The sequence below is a fragment of the Thalassophryne amazonica genome, chromosome 3 (assembly GCF_902500255.1).
Source record: "Thalassophryne amazonica chromosome 3, fThaAma1.1, whole genome shotgun sequence".
In the NCBI taxonomy this organism is placed as follows: Eukaryota; Metazoa; Chordata; class Actinopteri; order Batrachoidiformes; family Batrachoididae; genus Thalassophryne; species Thalassophryne amazonica.
This window is the reverse complement of record NC_047105.1, coordinates 148,210,690-148,230,159: the sequence shown is the minus strand read 5'-3', so window position 1 is coordinate 148,230,159 and position 19,470 is coordinate 148,210,690. Positions and strand designations below refer to the sequence as shown.

Below are 19,470 nucleotides of genomic sequence, written 5' to 3'. Positions count from 1 at the left end.
GTACATATGGTCTGACCAGAGTAGGCAGTGTTAATTTAACACTGTGAACTCTTTGTGCCATTTTCAGCTGTTTTTGTCTTGCTTTGCTGAGCTAAAGGTGTTGCGTCCTGCTTCAGCTGTTGTCCTTAAATTGATTTTACTAAGTGCCCTTGTTTTGCCCTCTGACACCCATCAGATGAAGTGGGTGTTTTTTGTCCTGGACAGGCCTCAGTTGAGTGTGCTTGTTTTTTTTGCTGGGGTTTTTCTTTCTCCTCTGGATTCTCCCTGCAGTGGATCTGACTCCGCGTGGATGATCTTCGTCACTCCTTTGTGTCATTTCTCGGTCTAATTTTGGCCCTCTGGCTCCTTGCAGTCTGTAGCTGACTGTAACTCTGCCCCTTCATGTTCTAGTCCTTCAGTGCTGTGGTTCCTCCTTCTGGCCATCATTCATCATGCACATTTATCTGTTCCACTGCAGATTCACCTCTTTCACTCTGTAAATGAACCTTGTCACTTTCTGTTGAACCCGTCACTGCTCTCTGCATTTTGGGTCCAGTCGGTCCTTTTCTTGGTCAACCATAACACACTGGGTGCAATGTGAAAATTTGTTGGTTTCTCAGAATGCAAAAGATGGAGAACCATGGCCTACATTTTGGGGGTCAGGCTCAAAACTTCTCAATCACCCCTTGTAGATCACAAATTGAGTTACCATAGCAGATGGATTGAGGCCGAGGTGAACAACCACCACCGGTGCTGTTGTGTATGGTGCCTGCCAAAACTCTGCTACTGTTGTGTGAAGATGTGGAGGATGTGTAGTAGAGGAGTGAAGAGAGATGGCATTTGGAAAGAAAGAGGCAGAACTTTCAATGTTGGAAGGACAACTGGTGAATGGAGACGGTTGATATCATGGAGAGGAGAAAGACATAGTGTGTTTACGAGCATACGAGTGGAAGGGATGTAAGACCAGGTGCCTCAGATGTGGATTCAAACTGTTCTGTTAAGCCCTGGTCCCACCTAAAAATGAAGGATGACTAATGAGCCATGCAGCATGTTTTTTTTTCTTTGCTACCAGAGGGTTTCTTCAACTATCATGGGAGAATAGTGGGTCTGAGTGGCTCTTGTGCTGCGTTCACATCGGACGCGACGCGAGCGACTGCAGCCACAGGTTGCCATGTAATCCCTATGTAAAGACGCGTTTTGGCGCCAAACCGCGCAGCGCGACACGATGGACGCGAGTGAAGCGATTTTGAGCGTTTTGCGCGTTTGTGGCGCGATATTGCGTTGCGTCGCGTCACGTCGCATTGCCCTCCTCCCCAAGTTAAAAAATCTGAACTTTTTCATCTCGTCGCACCGCGATGACCAATCAGGGACTGAATATGTAGTGACGTGGAGATGTCTGGAGTTTGACTGAAGATGTGAACATGTCCTGTATCTGGTAGCAGCCTGTGAGCAGGACTTATGTCTCTTTTGTCCTTTATTTCACAATTATGACAGAGTTTTTGGAGCAAACAGCAGCACCACAGCAGCGGAGAGCGGAGTTTCTTTTTATTTTTATTTTACGTGCGCGCGCACAGGAATCGTCCTGGAGATTTACTTATTAACTACACAGCTGTATAATAAAGCAAATGGTGACTGGTTTCTAAACACAATTATGACAGAGTTTTTGGAGCGAACAGCAGCACTACTTGCAGCAGCTGGAGCGGAGCTTTTTCCTTTTCTTTTTTTTTTTACGTGCGCGCGAGCGAATTGTCTGTAGAGAATATTTTATTAATTAACTACACAGATGTATAATAAAACAAATGGTGACTGGTTTCTAAACACAATTATGACAGAGTTTTTTGGGGGAAGAGCCAGCTGCAGCAAGCAGCGGAGTTTCTTTTTTTTTTTTAATTGTTTACATGTGCGCACGCGAATGGGACAGTTGATCCTCAAACTGGGTCCCGCAGAGGTGGAAGGACCGCTGAAAGCGGCCGTCACCCAGACACAGCTCCTGCAGCAAATAATGATACTCTCTGTATTGGGAGCTTTCCACAGCAACTCGCTCCGTGTGATCAAGGTCTGTCATGTTAACTTGACTGACAACCGGAGCCGGCGAGCGGAGTGGAAGCTCCTCCTATTTGATGACTCACCGGGGCAAATTTTCGCAGCGAAAGTCCACCCAAGCAGAGCGACACACCGGGCAAAGGAGGCGCGTCCGTCGCCTGGTGACCCACGCAAATTTGTAGCGTCTGATAGCACCCGGTGTGAACACGGCATTAGAGACATTATCTTCAGTTATCGAGGCTCCTCTCTGAGCGTGGTGCTAATTCAAGAAGTTCAAAAATTGTTCAAGCTGTTCAAAAGCAACAACAGCGTGGTGCAGTTTGTGTACGAGGTTTTAGATTCATGTGCATGGTGCTTATGAGGCTGCTAAAAGCCCGTTATCCCAGCGCCTGGCAGCTACGCAGGAACTGAGAGGCTGTTTTTGGAGTGGCTGCCCTCTTTCACACACAACTCCACCTGCTCTGTGCTCCGGACGCTGTGTATAAAGTAATTTTTCTGTAGTGGATTAATCATTTTCTGCCAAACCTTGGATGCTGAAAACACATCTAATCGCTTCTGGAATCACAGAGGACTGTTTCATCTGGAAGCTTTTTTCCTCTCTTTCCTGCCACATGAGGAATAGTTACATTAAGCTGAAGAAACAGCTTAAGGTAACTATTTTTAATGTTTTTATAGCTTGATAAAACAGTTGCATGTTCATTCCTAGGTGTAAAAGTATGTCTGTGGTTGATTTAATATCTTGTTAATGGCTCACATGAGCTCTGCTGTGTGTGCGCACACAGCTCATCACGCTCCAAAGGAGCATTTAAGCAGAACGCCAGCTCACAAAAGAGTGATTTTTCAGTCAATAATGGACGAACACAAAGTTAAAATTTGGATGACTATGTGAGAGTGGCTGTGTGTTTAAAGCCGCGGAAGAAATAACTCCAGTGAAGCTGCTAAAAGCAGAGCAGAGCTGTGCAGCAACACACAGAAGGAGAGCGCGCAAAAGACCAATTTTGAAGACATAACACAAAGTTAAAAGTTGTATCACGGTGAATTGTAAGCCGCGGAAGAAATAAAGAATTTTTTTTTTTTTTTTGGAAGTGATCCACATGAGTTGCAGCAGCAGATGTATATAATTAAAGCGGCCACCTCATTGTGTATGCAGGCGGGTAGCGCATGCGCAAAAGAGCGATTTTGCAGACATAAACAGACAAACACAAAGTTGAAATTGGCATCACAATGTGTGTGTTTATAGCTGCAAAAGAAATCAAGTCAGCGAGCTGCGGATGGAAAGGAAACCAGTGAGGAGCACAGAGGCGGCTGTCCAGGAACTCGTCATTCAGTTCGAGCTGGTCTGGTGCATTACAGGTGGACAACAGCCTGGCACGCGGCACACACCTGCGGGACTGTACTGGACATCTAGTTTTGGGCTGGGTTTAAAAAATGTGACATCTTTAAATGTTGCTATGAATTGAGAACCCACACTTTAAAGGGACCAAGTGTGTGAGGGCTGGAGGTTTGGACCAAACCCATGCTTAAACATGCGGCAACATTGCATTATCATGGCACTACATGGAATTCTTCAAACTATATTTGGATTAACCATGGAATTGATCAGCTGGTCTCTGAGGGCTGGATGAACCTGTGTGCCCAGATGGAACCTACCCTGCAGGCTACGGTCTCGACACCTGGGAGATGTGGCGTGTTGTGTGCTTGGTACCACTCTCTTTGGAGGACGTAGAAGATTTATTTATATTTGGTTTGATTGTGGGAGGGCTGGGTTATTGGTTTATGTGCTGCCCTGACCTACCTTTGGAATTGGCAACATGGCTGCTACCAGAACCACGACCCCTCACCTGTCCATCATAATTAATGAGATGAGCAAGGCGAAACAGTCTCAGACTGCGTTAACCCTTGAACTCAGACATAAGTTGGATAATATTTCGGAGCAAATATACACCATGCACAGTAAGATGTCGGAAACTAGGGAATACTCATAAATTGGACTCGGTCAGTCAGAGGAGCTGGAAATATGTTTCTCTGCTCAACCCTAAACATGCAGTCTTATCAGCCTCCGAAGGTCAAAATGCCCCGCTGTTTTCCTCCAGAAGAATTTCTACAGCCTTGGTGACCCATTTGGCTGCCCCTTTTATCTTCTGCCCTCCCAGACAGTCAGTCTGATGTTGTCAAGGCAATTCCAGACATTATGCACACACTGGCAGAAACTGATACAAACTCATCTGACTGATACAAACTCATCTCACCTGCACACATGACACAAGCCCTTCTCCCCCCACCCCTAACACCCCCAACCTCCGCCCTGCATCTTCCCCTGAGATATCTATCTATCTATCTATCTATCTATCTATCTATCTATCTATCTATCTATCTATCTATCTATCTATCTATCTATCTATCTATCTATCTATCTATCTATCTATCTATCTATCTATCTATCATATTGGATCAAATGCGGCACCGCGAGCCACTCGAGGCTGGAGGGGGCTCAAATAACAGGTCAGTCTTGGCTCACTCGAGGCTGATACATGGCACATGCGAGGTACCGAGAGGCACATAGATGTGCCTTAGTAGTGGATACGTGATGGTTTAAAACATGGATCATCTTCATATAATTGCGGACACACCCTGCGTGTCTCATTATTCATGGTTTATTATTTGGTGGGACCGAGGCTTTATAGTATGTATAAGAGAAGAAATGGTGTTGGAGTAATTCTGAGTACATCATGAGTTAGTATTAGGGAAATGGGAAGTGATGGTGATGATGATGATGATGATGATGATGAATATCATCTGTGCATATGCCCCACAACTGAGCTGTGAGATGAGGTCAAAGAAAATGTCTGGAGTGAGTGAGATGAGGTGGGAGAGTGTATCTAAGGAAAAACTAGAGCACCACGCTGACATAGCGCAAACCTCCACCTTTTACCAAACCTCCAAATTTTTACCTTGGAAAAAATTTTCAGCCTCAAAATCCTGTTAGAAGTGGCTTTTCATAAGCTAAAATATAGTAGAAAATATAGATCAAAAGGACTTTTAGGTGTTAAAATCAAATATCTGATAAATCTGCAATTACAGATCAAATGTGGATCAAACGTAGTCTGTTCATTGAGAGTGAGAGTTTGCACATCACTGTCACAAATGAGAGTGACTGGGGCACTTTTGATTGAGATATAATGTAAAATGTCCACCAAATGGGCTCTTCAATATTAAATTCAAATGTCTACAAAATCCACTATCCGGATCAAATCCGGATCAAACTTTGTCAAAGGATGCCATCATACATAATGCCTGCAAATATGAAAGAAATTCAATCTTTTCAAACACAGTTAGGAATTTTTGAAAATTCGCTCAATGTTAAAGAATAGATATTTTCCCAAGATTTTTCCTGACTTTGACCTTTGACCCATGACCTTGAGAATTTAATCTGTTGTTCTGTAAAAATGTTATGATGATTTATGAAAAAATGTGGGTGCCAGGCTGTTCATAAACAGACAGACAAACAAACAAACAAGCAAACAGGGGCCAAAATATAACCGCAGTCTGACTTTGTTGGCGGAGGTAAAAATGAACTGAGGACAGGAGAAAGGCAGTTGGTCCTGATGAGACACACCGAGATGTTTAGGAGAGATGAGTGGTAAGAACCCCAGCAGCAATGACAGGTGTTTAAGGTGGAAGTGGGATCAGATGAAGGATCTGCTCCAAGCACTTGCTGTAGAGATGGACAGGCTGATGGATGAGATGAGATCAGACAAGAGTTTTCATGGACTATGATGTGTGTAGATGACATAGTGCAGTTACAAGGAGTAGAAGTGGTGAAAGTACATGAGTTTAAATACTTGGGGTCAACTGTTCAAAGTAATGGAGAGTGTGGTAGAGAGGTGAAGAAGAGAGTGCAGGCAGGGTGGAGTGGATGGAGAAAGGTGGCAGGAGGGATTTGTGACTGAAGAATATCAGCAAGAGTGAAGGAGAAAATTTACAAGACAGTAGTGAGACCAGCTATGTTGGACGGTTTAGAGACGGTAGCATGAACAAAAAGACAGGAGACAGGAGCTGAAGATGTTAAGATTCTCTTTGGGAGTGACGAGAATGGACAAGATTAGAAATAAACATATCAGAGGGACAGCTCAGGTGAGACGGTTTGGAGACAAAGTCAGAGAGGAGAGATTGAGATGGTTTGGACATGTGCAGAGGAGGGACCCAGGGTATACAGGGAGAAGGATGCTGAGTATGGAGCCACCAGGCAGGAGGAGAAGAGGGAGACCAAAGAGGAGGTTTATGGACATGCTGAGGGAGGACATGCAGGTGGTTGGTGAGACAGAGGACATGGATGATCAGCTGTAACGCACCCAAGAGGAGCAGTCACAAAAAAAGGTCAGCAACTACACAGGAACAGGAATCCAGTTTAGAGAAAGTAAAACCAGAGTAACATGGTTACTTGGTTAGTGACACAACTGCAACCTAAACTAGTTGAAGATCTTGAATACTGCTGTGGCAAAGTAGAAAACCAAACCTGACAGTCATCACTTCTGTCTGTGAGCCAGCCACAGGCAGATTCCTCAAATCCAAAAAAGGCATTTTTATTGTCTATAATATGTAAGTCAGAGGACGGTGTGTAAGTAAGATATTTTATGGCCAACATAACTTTTGGGGAAGAGATCTAAAGGTTAAAGTTCTTCATCCAGAAGACAAAGAGCTTCAAATCTGACAAAAAACATCAAGAGGAGCTCAGGTGTTTGTCTTTTGTCTTTTGTTTGGTGATTGTTACACAGGTGTTTGCCTTTTAAGTTCTTAGTCATCTCCTCATTCTTCACCAGATCCACCAAACATCGAAGGCAATGCAGAGTCGGCCCGCGTGATGGGACTCATCCCCTGGATGGATTATGAATTCCAGGTCATTGCCAGCAACATACTGGGGAGCGGCGAGCCCAGCATGCCCTCGCACACCATCCGAACACAGCAAGCAGGTGAGGGAACACAGCAAGCGGGTGAGGGGACACAGCAAGCGGGTGAGGGGACACAGCAAGCAGGTGAGGGAACACAGCAAGCACGTGAGGGAACACAGCAAGCAAGTGAGAGAACACGACAGGCAGATGAGGGAACACGACATGCAAGTGAGAGAACACGACAGGCGAGTGAGGGAACACGACATGCAAGTGAGAGAACACAACAGGCAGGTGAGGGAACACGACATGCAAGTGAGAGAACACGACAGGCGAGTGAGGGAACACGACATGCAAGTGAGAGAACACAACAGGCAGGTGAGGGAACACGACATGCAAGTGAGAGAACACAACAGGCAGGTGAGGGAACACGACATGCAAGTGAGGGAACACAGCAAGCAGGTGAGAGAACACGACAGGCAGATGAGGGAACCGACATGCAAGTGAGAGAACACGACAGGCAGGTGAGGGAACACGACATGCAAGTGAGGGAACACAGCAAGCAAGTGAGAGAACACGACAGGCAGATGAGGGAACACGACATGCAAGTGAGAGAACACGACAGGCAAGTGAGGGAACATGACATGCAAGTGAGAGAACACAACAGGCAGGTGAGGGAACATGACATGCAAGTGAGGGAACACAGCAAGCAGGTGAGGGAACACGACATGCAAGTGAGAGAACACGACAGGCAGGTGAGGGAACATGACATGCAAGTGAGGGAACACAGCAAGCAGGTGGGAGAACACAGCAAGCAGGTGAGGAAACACAGCAAGCAGGTGAGGGAACACGACAGGCAGGTGAGGGAACATGACAGACAGGTGAGAGAACACGACAGGCAGGTGAGGGAACATGACATGCAAGTGAGAGAACACGACAGGCAGGTGAGGGAACACGACATGCAAGTGAGGGAACACAGCAAGCAAGAGGGGGCAAGGCAAGCAGGTGAGGGAACACGACAGGCAGGTGAGGGAACACGACAGACAGGTGAGGGAACATAACAAGCAGGTAAGGGAACATGACAGGCAGGTGAGAGAACACAGCAAGCAGGTGAGGGAACACAACAGGCAGTTGAGGGAACACAGTAAGCAGGTGAGGGAACACAGCAAGTAGGTGAGGGAACACGACAGGCAGGTGAGGGAACACGACAGACAGGTGAGGGAACATAACAAGCAGGTGAGGGAACATGACAGGCAGGTGAGGGAACACAGCAAGCAGGTGAGGGAACACAGCAAGTAGGTGAGGGAACATGACAGGCAGGTGAGGGGACACAGCAAGCGGGTGAGGGGACACAGCAAGCGGGTGAGGGAACATAGCAAGCAGGTGAGGGAACACAGCAAACAAGTGAGAGAACACGACAGGCAGGTGAGGGAACACAACAGACAGGTGAGGGAACATAACAAGCAGGTGAGGGAACATGACAGGCAGGTGAGGGAACACAGCAAGCAGGTGAGGGAACACAGCAAGTAGGTGAGGGAACATGACAGGCAGGTGAGGGGACACAGCAAGCGGGTGAGGGGACACAGCAAGCGGGTGAGGGAACACAGCAAGCAGGTGAGGGAACACAGCAAACAAGTGAGAGAACATGACAGGCAGGTGAGGAAACACGACATGCAAGTGAGGGAACACAGCAAGCAGGTGAGGGAACACGACATGCAAGTGAGAGAACACGACAGGCAGGTGAGGGAACACAACAAGCAGGTGAGGGAACACGACAGACAGGTGAGGGAACACAACAAGCAGGTGAGGGAACACGACAGGCAGGTGAGGGAATACAGCAAGCAGGTGAGGGAACACAACAGGCAGTTGAGGGAACACAGTAAGCAGGTGAGGGAACACAGCAAGTAGGTGAGGGAACATGACAGGCAGGTGAGGGAACACAGCAAGCAGGTGAGGGAACACAGCAAGTAGGTGAGGAGATGCAGGCCACGTCCACTGCACTGTCCTGCCGGTCTGTTTGCCAGGTTCTGTACGGCAGCGTTACATCTGCACAGGTCTGCCTGTTATTTGAAGACAGGATTGCACAGAACATCAAGAATATTTGAATTTGGGTTCAAAACAGTTTCATAACTCAAAATTTGTCCAACCTAGAACAAAGTGATGAGAAGTGGTGAAGCAGACACGTGGCCAGACAGGATCACATCTGTGTCCTTAACCAGGTCCAAAATACCAGTGAGCCCTTTCCTCTCAGCCTTCGGGGGGGTGGGGGGGGGGGTTCTGTGATAAATGAACAGATTTAACGAGCACTTTTTCAGTTAGAAACCTTCTTTATCATCTTTTATCACAGGTACAGATTAAAATATACAAAATTTGAGATTTAACATAACCCTCAGTCTCTGGTCACCAGTGAGGTGTCGCTTATGAGAAATGCTTCTCATCATTATCCTCTAATGTGAAGAGTTTAAATGCTCCATGTGACATTTTGGCAAAATTAAGTTAAGGCCTCAGTAGTGTGTGACAATAAAAATCCAAAATTGACAGGTTTGTAATCAAAATGCTCCTCAAGTCTTGTATTAGGTGTGTTCAGAGTTGGCTTTTGTTGTCAGAGCGCTTCATACCGAGCGAGGTCAACGTGGGATCAACGTAAGTGAGACAAAAACACAGGAAATCAACAAAGATACGTTTGGGTTTGGGTTGGTGAATGGTGAATTTTGTTGCCATAAGTTTCTCAAAATGGGTAAGAACTGGCCAGAGTTTAAGTCCAAGGTTCTTACAATGACCAGTTCTGACAAAGAGGCAAAAACAAACAAAAAACCCTGATGTACTTCAGATGATCAGCAACACTGGTGTGAGCTTCCCAGACAGGGCTAGTGGCCCAGGTGGGCCACAGAACGATTTTGACGTGAGGATTAGTGACTTGGTATGATATGGTCTCTAAAACTAGAGTGAACTGAGGATTAGGACACGAGGTTCTGCTATTATTGGACAGTAGCATGTTTTGTCACTAAAGACACGTGTGGATCTGGAGCACTTTGCTGAAAAAATGAGCGTACGGAGCATTTTGAAGACATATCAGCTATTGGTTGATTTTTTAAAAAAGAAATTCTAATAAAATTAGACTTACACTGTTTCATGCACTGTCTGTACGAGAACTTTGAATTTCAGTGAAAAAGTAATTTGGAGTGTTTTGCTTGTAAACTCTTCATATGTGTTCTGATCACTTCTCTGGTGTCTCCGTTTTGCTCGTCGTGTTGTCGTAGTTTGAGTGAATCCTCTTCTGTACCACTTTTATTCTGAATTGTCTCTTTTGTTTCCCAGATTATTCTATTTCCTTGTGGATTCTCTTCTGGAGTGCTGTCATACTGATTTGTCTGTTCCTTATGCGTTTTTATTCTGATGTTTGTTTCTTGTGGGTTCCGTTGGCTTTGCTTCCTGTCCACGGCTTCTTTGGCTTCCAGTTTCACATGGACACTCATTTCCTGGTTTTACTGAATCTTTCCACAATATGGTCATTCACTGCCTCTCACTCCAGGGCCAGATTGTCTAGCTTCCGTGCTTAGTTTCCCATGTTGATTCCTCATGTTTGATTTCCTGTTGCCAACCCATCCTTGTGTTTCTCAAGCCTTACTTGCCAATTTTTGGACTATTTTTCTGCTATAAATGATTGTGCTCTGAGATTCTGCCTGTTCATCTGGTTAATCATGATTGCTGATTGCTACATGGACACTGTTGCCTTGCGAACTGCCTTCTTGCTGTGTTTCAACCTTCTGCCTGTGTTCTTGTTGAAGCCACCAGCCTGTTGCCACACAGACGCTGTTGTTGGACAGACTGATATTACTCTGTGTGCTGAGTCAAAGCTGTTCATCAGCTGTAAATAAAGATTGTAAACTTTTAACATCTGGTCCCCAATTATGCTACAGCCATGACAATACAATCTGGCCATGTCAGACCCCACAGACCCCAATTCAGCAATTCAATTCTGACTGCACTGATTGTTCAGGCTTAACCCAAGTAATTCAAGTTTTGCTATCCTCCTAAGATGCTATTGAAACTGCTGACTGGCCAGCAGACTGACCGACACCAGCAGCATCGGCACCCACATCTGGTGTGAACCACGTCTCCCCCAGTGTCTGTAAGTCATTCCTATCCTTGTGTGCTATGACCTTTAGCTTCCAGCCTGGTTCCTGTTCTCTTTCCATCCTTTGGTGCGGACAGTAGGTGTAAAATGGCTTTGTGATACCTTTTATAGATGGACTCTTGTAGATGGAACCATATCTGAGATCGCTTTGAAACAACCTGTGCCAATATGGCCACCACGAAGCTACACAGAGTCATACAAATGTGTTGTGAAAGATTTAAGGATGTTTCAGCTCATTCTCAAAGATGGATGCTTGCTGTAAATCTCGTTCTGTGCCTTATCATCTGTGCCAACCGTTACCGCTTCCTACCAGAAGTAAAGGAAAGACACTATCTCCTGGCAATAAGGACCCAGTACCTGTTGTTCACGCTGTTTCTCAGTGATGATCATCACAGAGCGGCAGCTCCAAGCACCAGTGATAGTCCCTCTGCCCGCGCTCCATCGGCTTGTTTCGGCTGGGTCGATGGCAGGAGTGCACTCGCTGGCTGTGCTTTTTCTTTTCTCCCCTGTTGACTGGCAGCCTGACAGCTGAAACTCTGTTAGGCAGACGACTATCATCTCTGACCGGTTTGCTAGCTAAGCAGGTAGCTGAGCTGCCTGTGTTACCGGTGGGGCAGCGAGCTGTGCAGCTCCCTTCTCCAGCAGATCCCAGTGGGCCTGCGCCTAACACTGCTGGGCCATCAGCTGGACCCTCCTGAAGGGCACCAGGGGTGGCGGGTTTGTGCCTATGGAGAGCGGGCTAGCAGCGGAGGTCCTGCTAGCCACGCAGCATTGTCCTCCAGTGGACCGTTCTGCTGGGATATTAGCCATGAAGCAAGCATCCCCGGTTGAGCTGCGGGCCGAGCAGTCAATGTTTCCGGTGAGTCAGCAGGCCGAGCAGTTAACACCTCCGGTGAGTCAGCGGGCTGAGCGGTCAATGTCTCATGCGGGTCAGCAGGCCGATCAGTCAATGTCTCCAGTGGGTTAGTGGTCCGAGCAGTCAATGTCTCCGGCAAATCAGCGGGTTGCGCAGTCAACGTCTCCGGCGGGTCAGCGGGCCGAGGGGTCAATGTCTCCAGTGAGTCAGCGGGTTGAGCAGTCAACATCTCTGGTGGGTCAGCGGGCCGAGCGGTCAATGTCTCCAGTGAGTCAGCGGGTCGAGCATTCAGCGTCTCCGGCGGGTCTCTGTGGCCTTGCAGCTGGACCCCCAACAACGCTATCGGGGGCAGGCGGGACCGTGCCAACAGTTAATGGCCTAGCAGCAGAGGCTGTGCTAGCCATGCAGCATTCTCCTCCAGGGGGCCGGTTAGCAGGGCTGCTAGCCACACAGCTAGCATCTCCTAGCAGTGGGTCGTGCAGTGTCAGCAGCCCAGCAGCGGAGGTTCCTGCTGGCCTGCCAAGATGCAGGAATCCAGCTCTGAAGAACCATCGGTCACGAATCTTCAGCATGTTAAATCATTCCAAGTTAGTATGGGACCCTCTTTCTAAACCTAAGGGTTTATTATGTGGGCATTTAAATATCCGTAGTTTAGTACCAAAGTGTGAACAAACTGAACATCTCCTCAGTGACTCAAATCTGGATATTTTAGGTTTATCTGAAACATGTTGTCCAACTCCTCACCTGAAGCTGCTCTTATTTTAGCACAGTATCATGTGTCCAGGTGTGACAGGGCTGTGGGTGAAGGCGGTGGGCTTCGTCTATATGTAAAAAACACCATTATATGCAGTCTACTCACTGTCTCTAGTGGAGTCGATATTGAAGCCGTTAGTGTGAAGGTTTATCTACCTGTTGAAATGTAATTTGTGCTGATATGTGTGTATCGCCCACCATCAGCTAAATATGACCTTTTTTTTTTTGTCCATCTTAAAACTCTTAAAGCACCACGTTGACCATAACTCTGAAATTATTGTTAAATCACTAAGGGCCCTTGGGCAAAGTCCTTAATCCCCTAGTTGCTCCCGGTGTGTAGTGAGCACCTTGCATGGCAGCAGCCTGACATTGGGGTGAATGTGAGGCATTATTGTAAAGTGCTTTGAGCGTCTGATGCAGATGGGAAAGCGCTATATAAATGCAGTCCATTTACTGGGATGTTAAGAAAGACAGAAAAACCCTGACAGAAAAACTGTGGATCACTTGAATTTATCTCAGCTGGTTAAGCAACCAACCAGAATTACTAATTCTTCTAGAACTTGAATTGGCCTGCTATTTACAAACAGACCAGAGAGGATAACGGCTACTCATAATCTGCTAACCAGGCTCTCTGGTCATAACGTCATGTTATTCTCACGGAAACTAACAAAACTGCGTTTTTCTAATTCGCATCCCAGTTAACTCACCATCTGTGTTTGAGTTCAAACCTAAAAACCAGCAACGTAACCTCACTCTAGCTAGGAAAGGTCTTAAATGGTCTGACGTCTTTGCATGTGTGAACCCTGAGAGTAGCTGGGATTTACTTGTGAGTTCTGTCAAGGAGATAATGGCACATCTTTCCCGTAAAGGGAAGCCCAGGTCTAATCCCAAACACAGTCTGCCGCGGGCCGATGAGGAGTGCAGGAGGCTCGTATCTGGTAGGGACTCTCTACTGAAGCGCTGTTTAAAGTCTGGTCTGGCCGCTGATAGACTAAAGGGACTGGAGCTTTCTATAAAAAACACGCTAGTGAAGGATCCCCTCACTTTGGCCATTAGTCTGAAGCATTTCTTTATTGACTCGGTGAACAATGTAGTGCAGTGTTTCTGTGAAGGCTCTCAGTTGTCCAGGTGGTTTCCATAGTAGAGAAGCTTGAATCTTCGACTGGACTGGGTTGCTTGACGCAAGGACGTTTCGCTTCAAATCGCAGAAGCTTCCTCAGCTAAAATTCTTGCTCTGGTAGTCTGACTATCAGGCACAGCCTGATGAGGAAGAATGCAACCAGGACATTCCTACACTCAATGATCTTCAGTCACACTGAATACTGTCTAACCAGCTGGTTCCTCACGTGTCTCAACTCCCTCAAGCCCCTTGAATCTTTGTGGCTTCTGTTTGTTCTTCTCTACAAGGGTCAAGACAGAAGTCAGACTACTGTTTTTACTAATAGCCCAGTTTCATAGCCTTAACAGTGTGTATATCATGAATGCTTGGTCTTGTTGGATTTGAATCTACTGAATCTACTGGTACCTTGTTTCCCATGTAACAATAAGAAATATACTCAAAACCTGGATTAATCTTTTTAGTCACATAGCACTACTATTATTCTGAACACTACTGTAAATAACAACAGGCCAATTTCTATTCTGCCAGTCATATCCAAAATAGCTGATTAATGGGTTGCCCAACTACTTATGGAGCATCTTAATAGTTGTCATTCTTCCATACATCCCATGCAATTTGGTTTTCAGACTCATCACTCCACTGAGCCGGCTCTGTGTGTTCTTATGGAGAGGTAAGAATGCCTGTGTTGGGGCACAGGCATTGTGTTGGGGCACAGGCATTGTTGCTTTATTGAAGTAAAGAGAGCATTCGACACTGTAGCTCATCGAGTTTTATTATCTGGGTTAACTGATTTGAACTTCTTCTCACATGCAATCTCCTGGTTTCAATCATATTTATCTAACAGGCTCAATTTGTGACTGTCGATAGTGTGAAATGCCCTGTAGGCATTCCTCAAGGGTCAGTTCTTGGCCAAATTTTATTTTCTTTATACAATAACTCTCTACCCTACTCCTGCCCAATTATTCATACACAGATGTACATGGATGATGCACTCAGGCATTTTGGCATTCACTTTATCCGATGTCTAGGTTTGGCTCACTAAATCATGTCTCCTGTTGAACTAAAAAACAGACGGTCAGTATGATGTTCACTAAATGATCTTTAAATTTAATGCATTCAGGCATTTTCTTAAATGGTAATAAATTGGAGTTGGTTTATGAGTTTAAATATCTTAGAGTTATACTTGATTCTACCTTGGCCTTTCAGAGTCAGGTCAAAACGGTGGCGTGTATAATTTTAAGCATATCAGGCACAGCCTGATGAGGAAGAACGCAACCAGGACGTTCCTCAATGATCTTCAGTCACACTGAATACTGTCTAACCAGCTGGTTCCTCACGTGTCTCAACTCCCTCAGGCCCCTTGAATCTTTGTATACACATCGTTAAAAATATTTGATAAGAAACCGTGATCATATCATTATTGTAACATCTTAGATAAATGTGTTTTTAAGTTTTGAAAACTATATCAATTTAATTCAATTTCAGTTCAGTTTATTCAATTTGTAGAGCACCAACTCACGACAGCATCGCCCCAAGGCACTTCACACAAAACAAGCCAAAAACAAATTAAAATGAATTAAAAGATTAAAAAGCACAATTAAAGGGCGTGGTTATGGCTCTGAATCTTTCATCAGAGTTCCAGCAACGCAGGAGGGGTTTTGACCGAGTAAAACAACAGCTGAAATCGATGAACATACGCTGCGGAATAATCTACTCAGCAAAGCTACGAGTGTCTTCTAATGGACAAACACGTGAGTTTAAAACTCCAGCAGATGCTGAAAAATTTATCCAAGGGTTACAGAACACTGAGAACTCAAATCTGTGATTGCTGGCTTTAGGGACCAGTAACACACATATAAATTTCTGATGCTTTTTCTTTCTGAGACCTTTCTGTTTTGTGAACATCATTGTTTCCATACATATATATATATATATATATATATATATATATATATATATATATATATATATATATATATATATATATATATATATATATATATATATATATATATATATATATACGTATGTATGTTTGTTAGTTAGTTAGTCTACTGTTTGTGCAGATTATATCATTTTTGCCAGGGCCACACTTGGCCTGTTTTGTTCTGTTATAATTTTGGCTCGGTTTGGTTTATAACTGCTCCCTTGTTTTACATTGGGTCAGTGTGTGCACTTACTTGCACCCCAAGGTCAGGGGGAGGGTGGGGAAGGTCATCAGGCTGTCCAGTTCAGGTTGACAGCTAAGGGGTTTTGTTTATGGCAGAATTTAAGTGTTATGTTTACTCCTCCCCCTTTTTTCTCCCCTCTTTCTCTCTGTATTTTTCACAACATGTTACATGTTGGTGGTCTCGTCCCAATACAGCACACAGGTTTTCCAACAACTAAAAGATGTTACTATGTTCAAAATCAGAGAATTAGAGAGAGAGGTTATTATAGACGATTCAACACAAAAAACAGGAATTATTGACCCTCGAAGCAAAATATGAGGAGCTTTCCGTCGCTAAGGCTGAAGATGGTCTAATAAGACTGTAACAAGTCTTTTATGATCAGGGTGAAAAGCCAGGTAAATTGCTAGCTTGGCAGATAAAGAAGCTTGAATCAGACAGAGCTATCAATATAATTAAGAATGAACAAGGAGAATTGTCTACAGATCCCTCCGAAATTAATGACACCTTTGTTTCATATTATAAAACCTTTTATAATTCTAACAGCTCATTAGATTTGGTAAATCAAAACAGCTTCTTGGATGGATTTGTCATTCCCTGTATTTCAGAAGATACAAAAACTGAATTGGAGAGGGAATTAAATTGAAATGACATCTCTGATGCCATTACAAACATGAGAGGAGGAAAGGCTCCGGGCCCAGATGGGCTTCCGATAGTTATTTTTAAATTATTTAAAGCAAAATTAGTAGTCCCACTGTTAGATGTTTATTTGGAATCCTTTAAAACAGGTTGCCTCCCCACCTCATTACGGTGTGCGCTGATCACTCTTATTCTAAAACCAGGCAAAGTGTCAACCGAACGCAATTCTTACAGACCTATATCACTTTTAAACTCTGACACAAAGATTATAGCTCAGGCTCTAGCTATGAGACTTGAGAAGGGTTCTACCAGCCATTATACATGGAGACCAGAATGGTTTTGTACAAAACCGCCAGGGGTTCTATAATGTGAGAAGAGTTCTTAATATAATCCACATGTTGTGTGGGCCGCTGAAGAGGAGGTACTGCTGGCCCACCACCACCAGATGGTGCCCTGCTTGAAGTGCGGGCTTCAAGCACGAGAGGGCGTCAGAACCACTGGGAGTGACAGCTGTCACTCATCATCAACACCAGCTGTCACTCATCAACCACATCATCCATAAAAGCCGGACTGCAACTCCACCTCCCCGCCGAGAAATCAGCTACCACTCAGGTAACTTTCTCTGCGGTAAGTAAGTAAGTAAGTAAGGTTTATTTATATAGCACCTTTCAAGATAGAAATCACAAAGTGCTTCATATAAGAACAGAGAAATTAAAAACAGCAGAAACATAAAACCATAAAAACTAGGTAAAAGCCAGCCTATACAAAAGGGTCTTTAGCTTCACTTTAAATGTTTCAACAGAGTCCACGGAGCGTAGGTCCAAAGGCAATGCATTCCACATTTTAGGTGCCACCACCTCGAAAGCACAGTCTCCCCTGCTCTTCAGTCTTGTCCTAAGCACAACCAATAGGCCCAGGTCCGAAGACCTCAGGTCCTCAGGTAATTACTGAGACTAAATATTGTTCTGTGTGCAGCCGTTTTCCTGTGGATACAGTCTGAAGCTGGATTGGTGGATAGTGTGAGCGCGACGTCTTCGCCTCTCACTCCTTCCAGGGAAGTGAATGACAGGAGCTGCATGGGTGATTCTGTATCTGGAGGTGGAGGTTTTCCCTCCTGGAGGAATTAAGCACGGAAAGGTTGCTGGGTGTGTATTCACACACCCACCATTAACTGTTTGTGTTTCTGCCAGCAGTACCGTGTCTGACTGCTGAAGACGGTGGCCACCTGGGACGCAGGGCTTGGCGGCTCCGGTGTTCTTCAGATCCGTTGGCGGTGGAAACTGTGTGGGATCTGGCTCTTCTTTGGCCAGACGTCTTCTATCTTCGAGCCTGCCCACACATCACCTTGTGTATGATTGACCATCCTCATCCTCTGTTATTGTCTGTATTTCGTTGTGAGATTCACAACATTAAATTGTTACTTTTTGGCTTATCCATTGTCTGTTCATTAACGCCCCCTGTTGTGGGTCCATGTCACTACACTTTCACAACACCACAAGTGTGAAGAGTCTCCAGATACTGCAATCCTATTACTCGACACAGAGAAGGCGTTCGACCAGGTCGAATGGCCATATCTACTCGAGGTGCTTAAGCGTTTTGGATTTGGTGAGAACTTTTGTAAATGGGTCAAAATTTTACTTGCTGATTGTTCTGCAATGATATCTACTAATAATCTCATCTCTCAGCCTTTCAAGTTATTTCGCAGCACAAGACAAGGGTCACCAATCTCTCCTCTTCTTTTTGTAATAGCCATGGAACCATTAGCAATAGCAATTAGATCTCACCCCTCAATTCATGGCATTAAGACAGGAGATATGGTACACAACACAGCAATGTACGCTGATGATACTGTTGTATTTTTATTACATCTTGCAGAATCGGTACCATCTCTCTTAAAGTTGCTTGGTCAATTTGGTAATTTCTCTGGGTTTAAAGTGAATAAAGAAAAGTCATCTATTATGTTTTTAAATGCAAATGAGAGGAAGAAACCAATCGTACCCCACGCTTTTGTAAATGCCACAGAAGGATTTAAATACTTGGGCATCAGATTTACTCCTAAAATAAGTAATCTTAGTTCGGCCAATTATGAACCTGCGATAGCAGAAATATCTGAAGACACCACTAGATGGACAACAGTGCCTCTTTCTATACTGGCAAGAATTAACATAATAAAGATGTCTATACTACCTAAGTTTTTATATATCTTTCAGTCGATTCTGCTGGCCCCTCCTCCTTCTTTTTTTTTGCTAGAGCCAGAAAGCTTTTTTCTAATTTCATCTGGAACAATAGGAAGCCAAGACTCAGACTCTCCCTCTTATACTTACCTTATAATAGGGCTGGGCTACAGTTGCCAAATCTAGAATGGTATTTTTGGGCTGCTCAGCTGAGAGCTACAATGTTTTAGTTTTCAGATGATGTTTTCATGCCATGGCTAGAAATTGAAAAACTGTCCTGTAAAGGGTTGTCACTGAATAGCTTTCTATACTAAGCATCTCTTAAAACCTTAAAGAAAAATACCAGTAATCCTTTTGTAAAAAACACAATTGTTGTTTGGTATGAAGTACAAAAAATGTTCAATGACTCCCCTGGGTGGTCCTGTTTCTCACCAATCTGGGGTAATGACCGCTTTAAAGCATGGTGGAACAAAGGCATAGTAAGACTACAGGATGTATATGAGGTCGATACTCTTATGTCATTCACTAAGTTACAGGCAAAGTTTGATATACCACAGAAACACCTCTTTAAATATTTACAACTTAGAAGTTTTATTCTGACTCTTTTTGTTGGGAAAGTGTAAGTACACGGACCCACAACAGGGGGCGCAAATGAACGGACAATGGAATAGGTCAAATAACAACACTTTACTGTTGCGAACGTGCACAACAAAC

The 19,470-nt window shown here is 44.7% G+C and overlaps 1 protein-coding gene across 1 annotated transcript in view; it reads left to right on the top strand.

Moving 5' to 3' along the window:
- The window catches only part of cntn2 (contactin 2), a 344,973-nt gene that overhangs the window by 201,722 nt on the left and 123,781 nt on the right, over positions 1-19,470 (top strand). Inside the window, 1 exon segment of the mRNA XM_034167507.1 lies at positions 6,843-6,992. Coding sequence (XP_034023398.1) covers positions 6,843-6,992 — 150 coding nt within the window.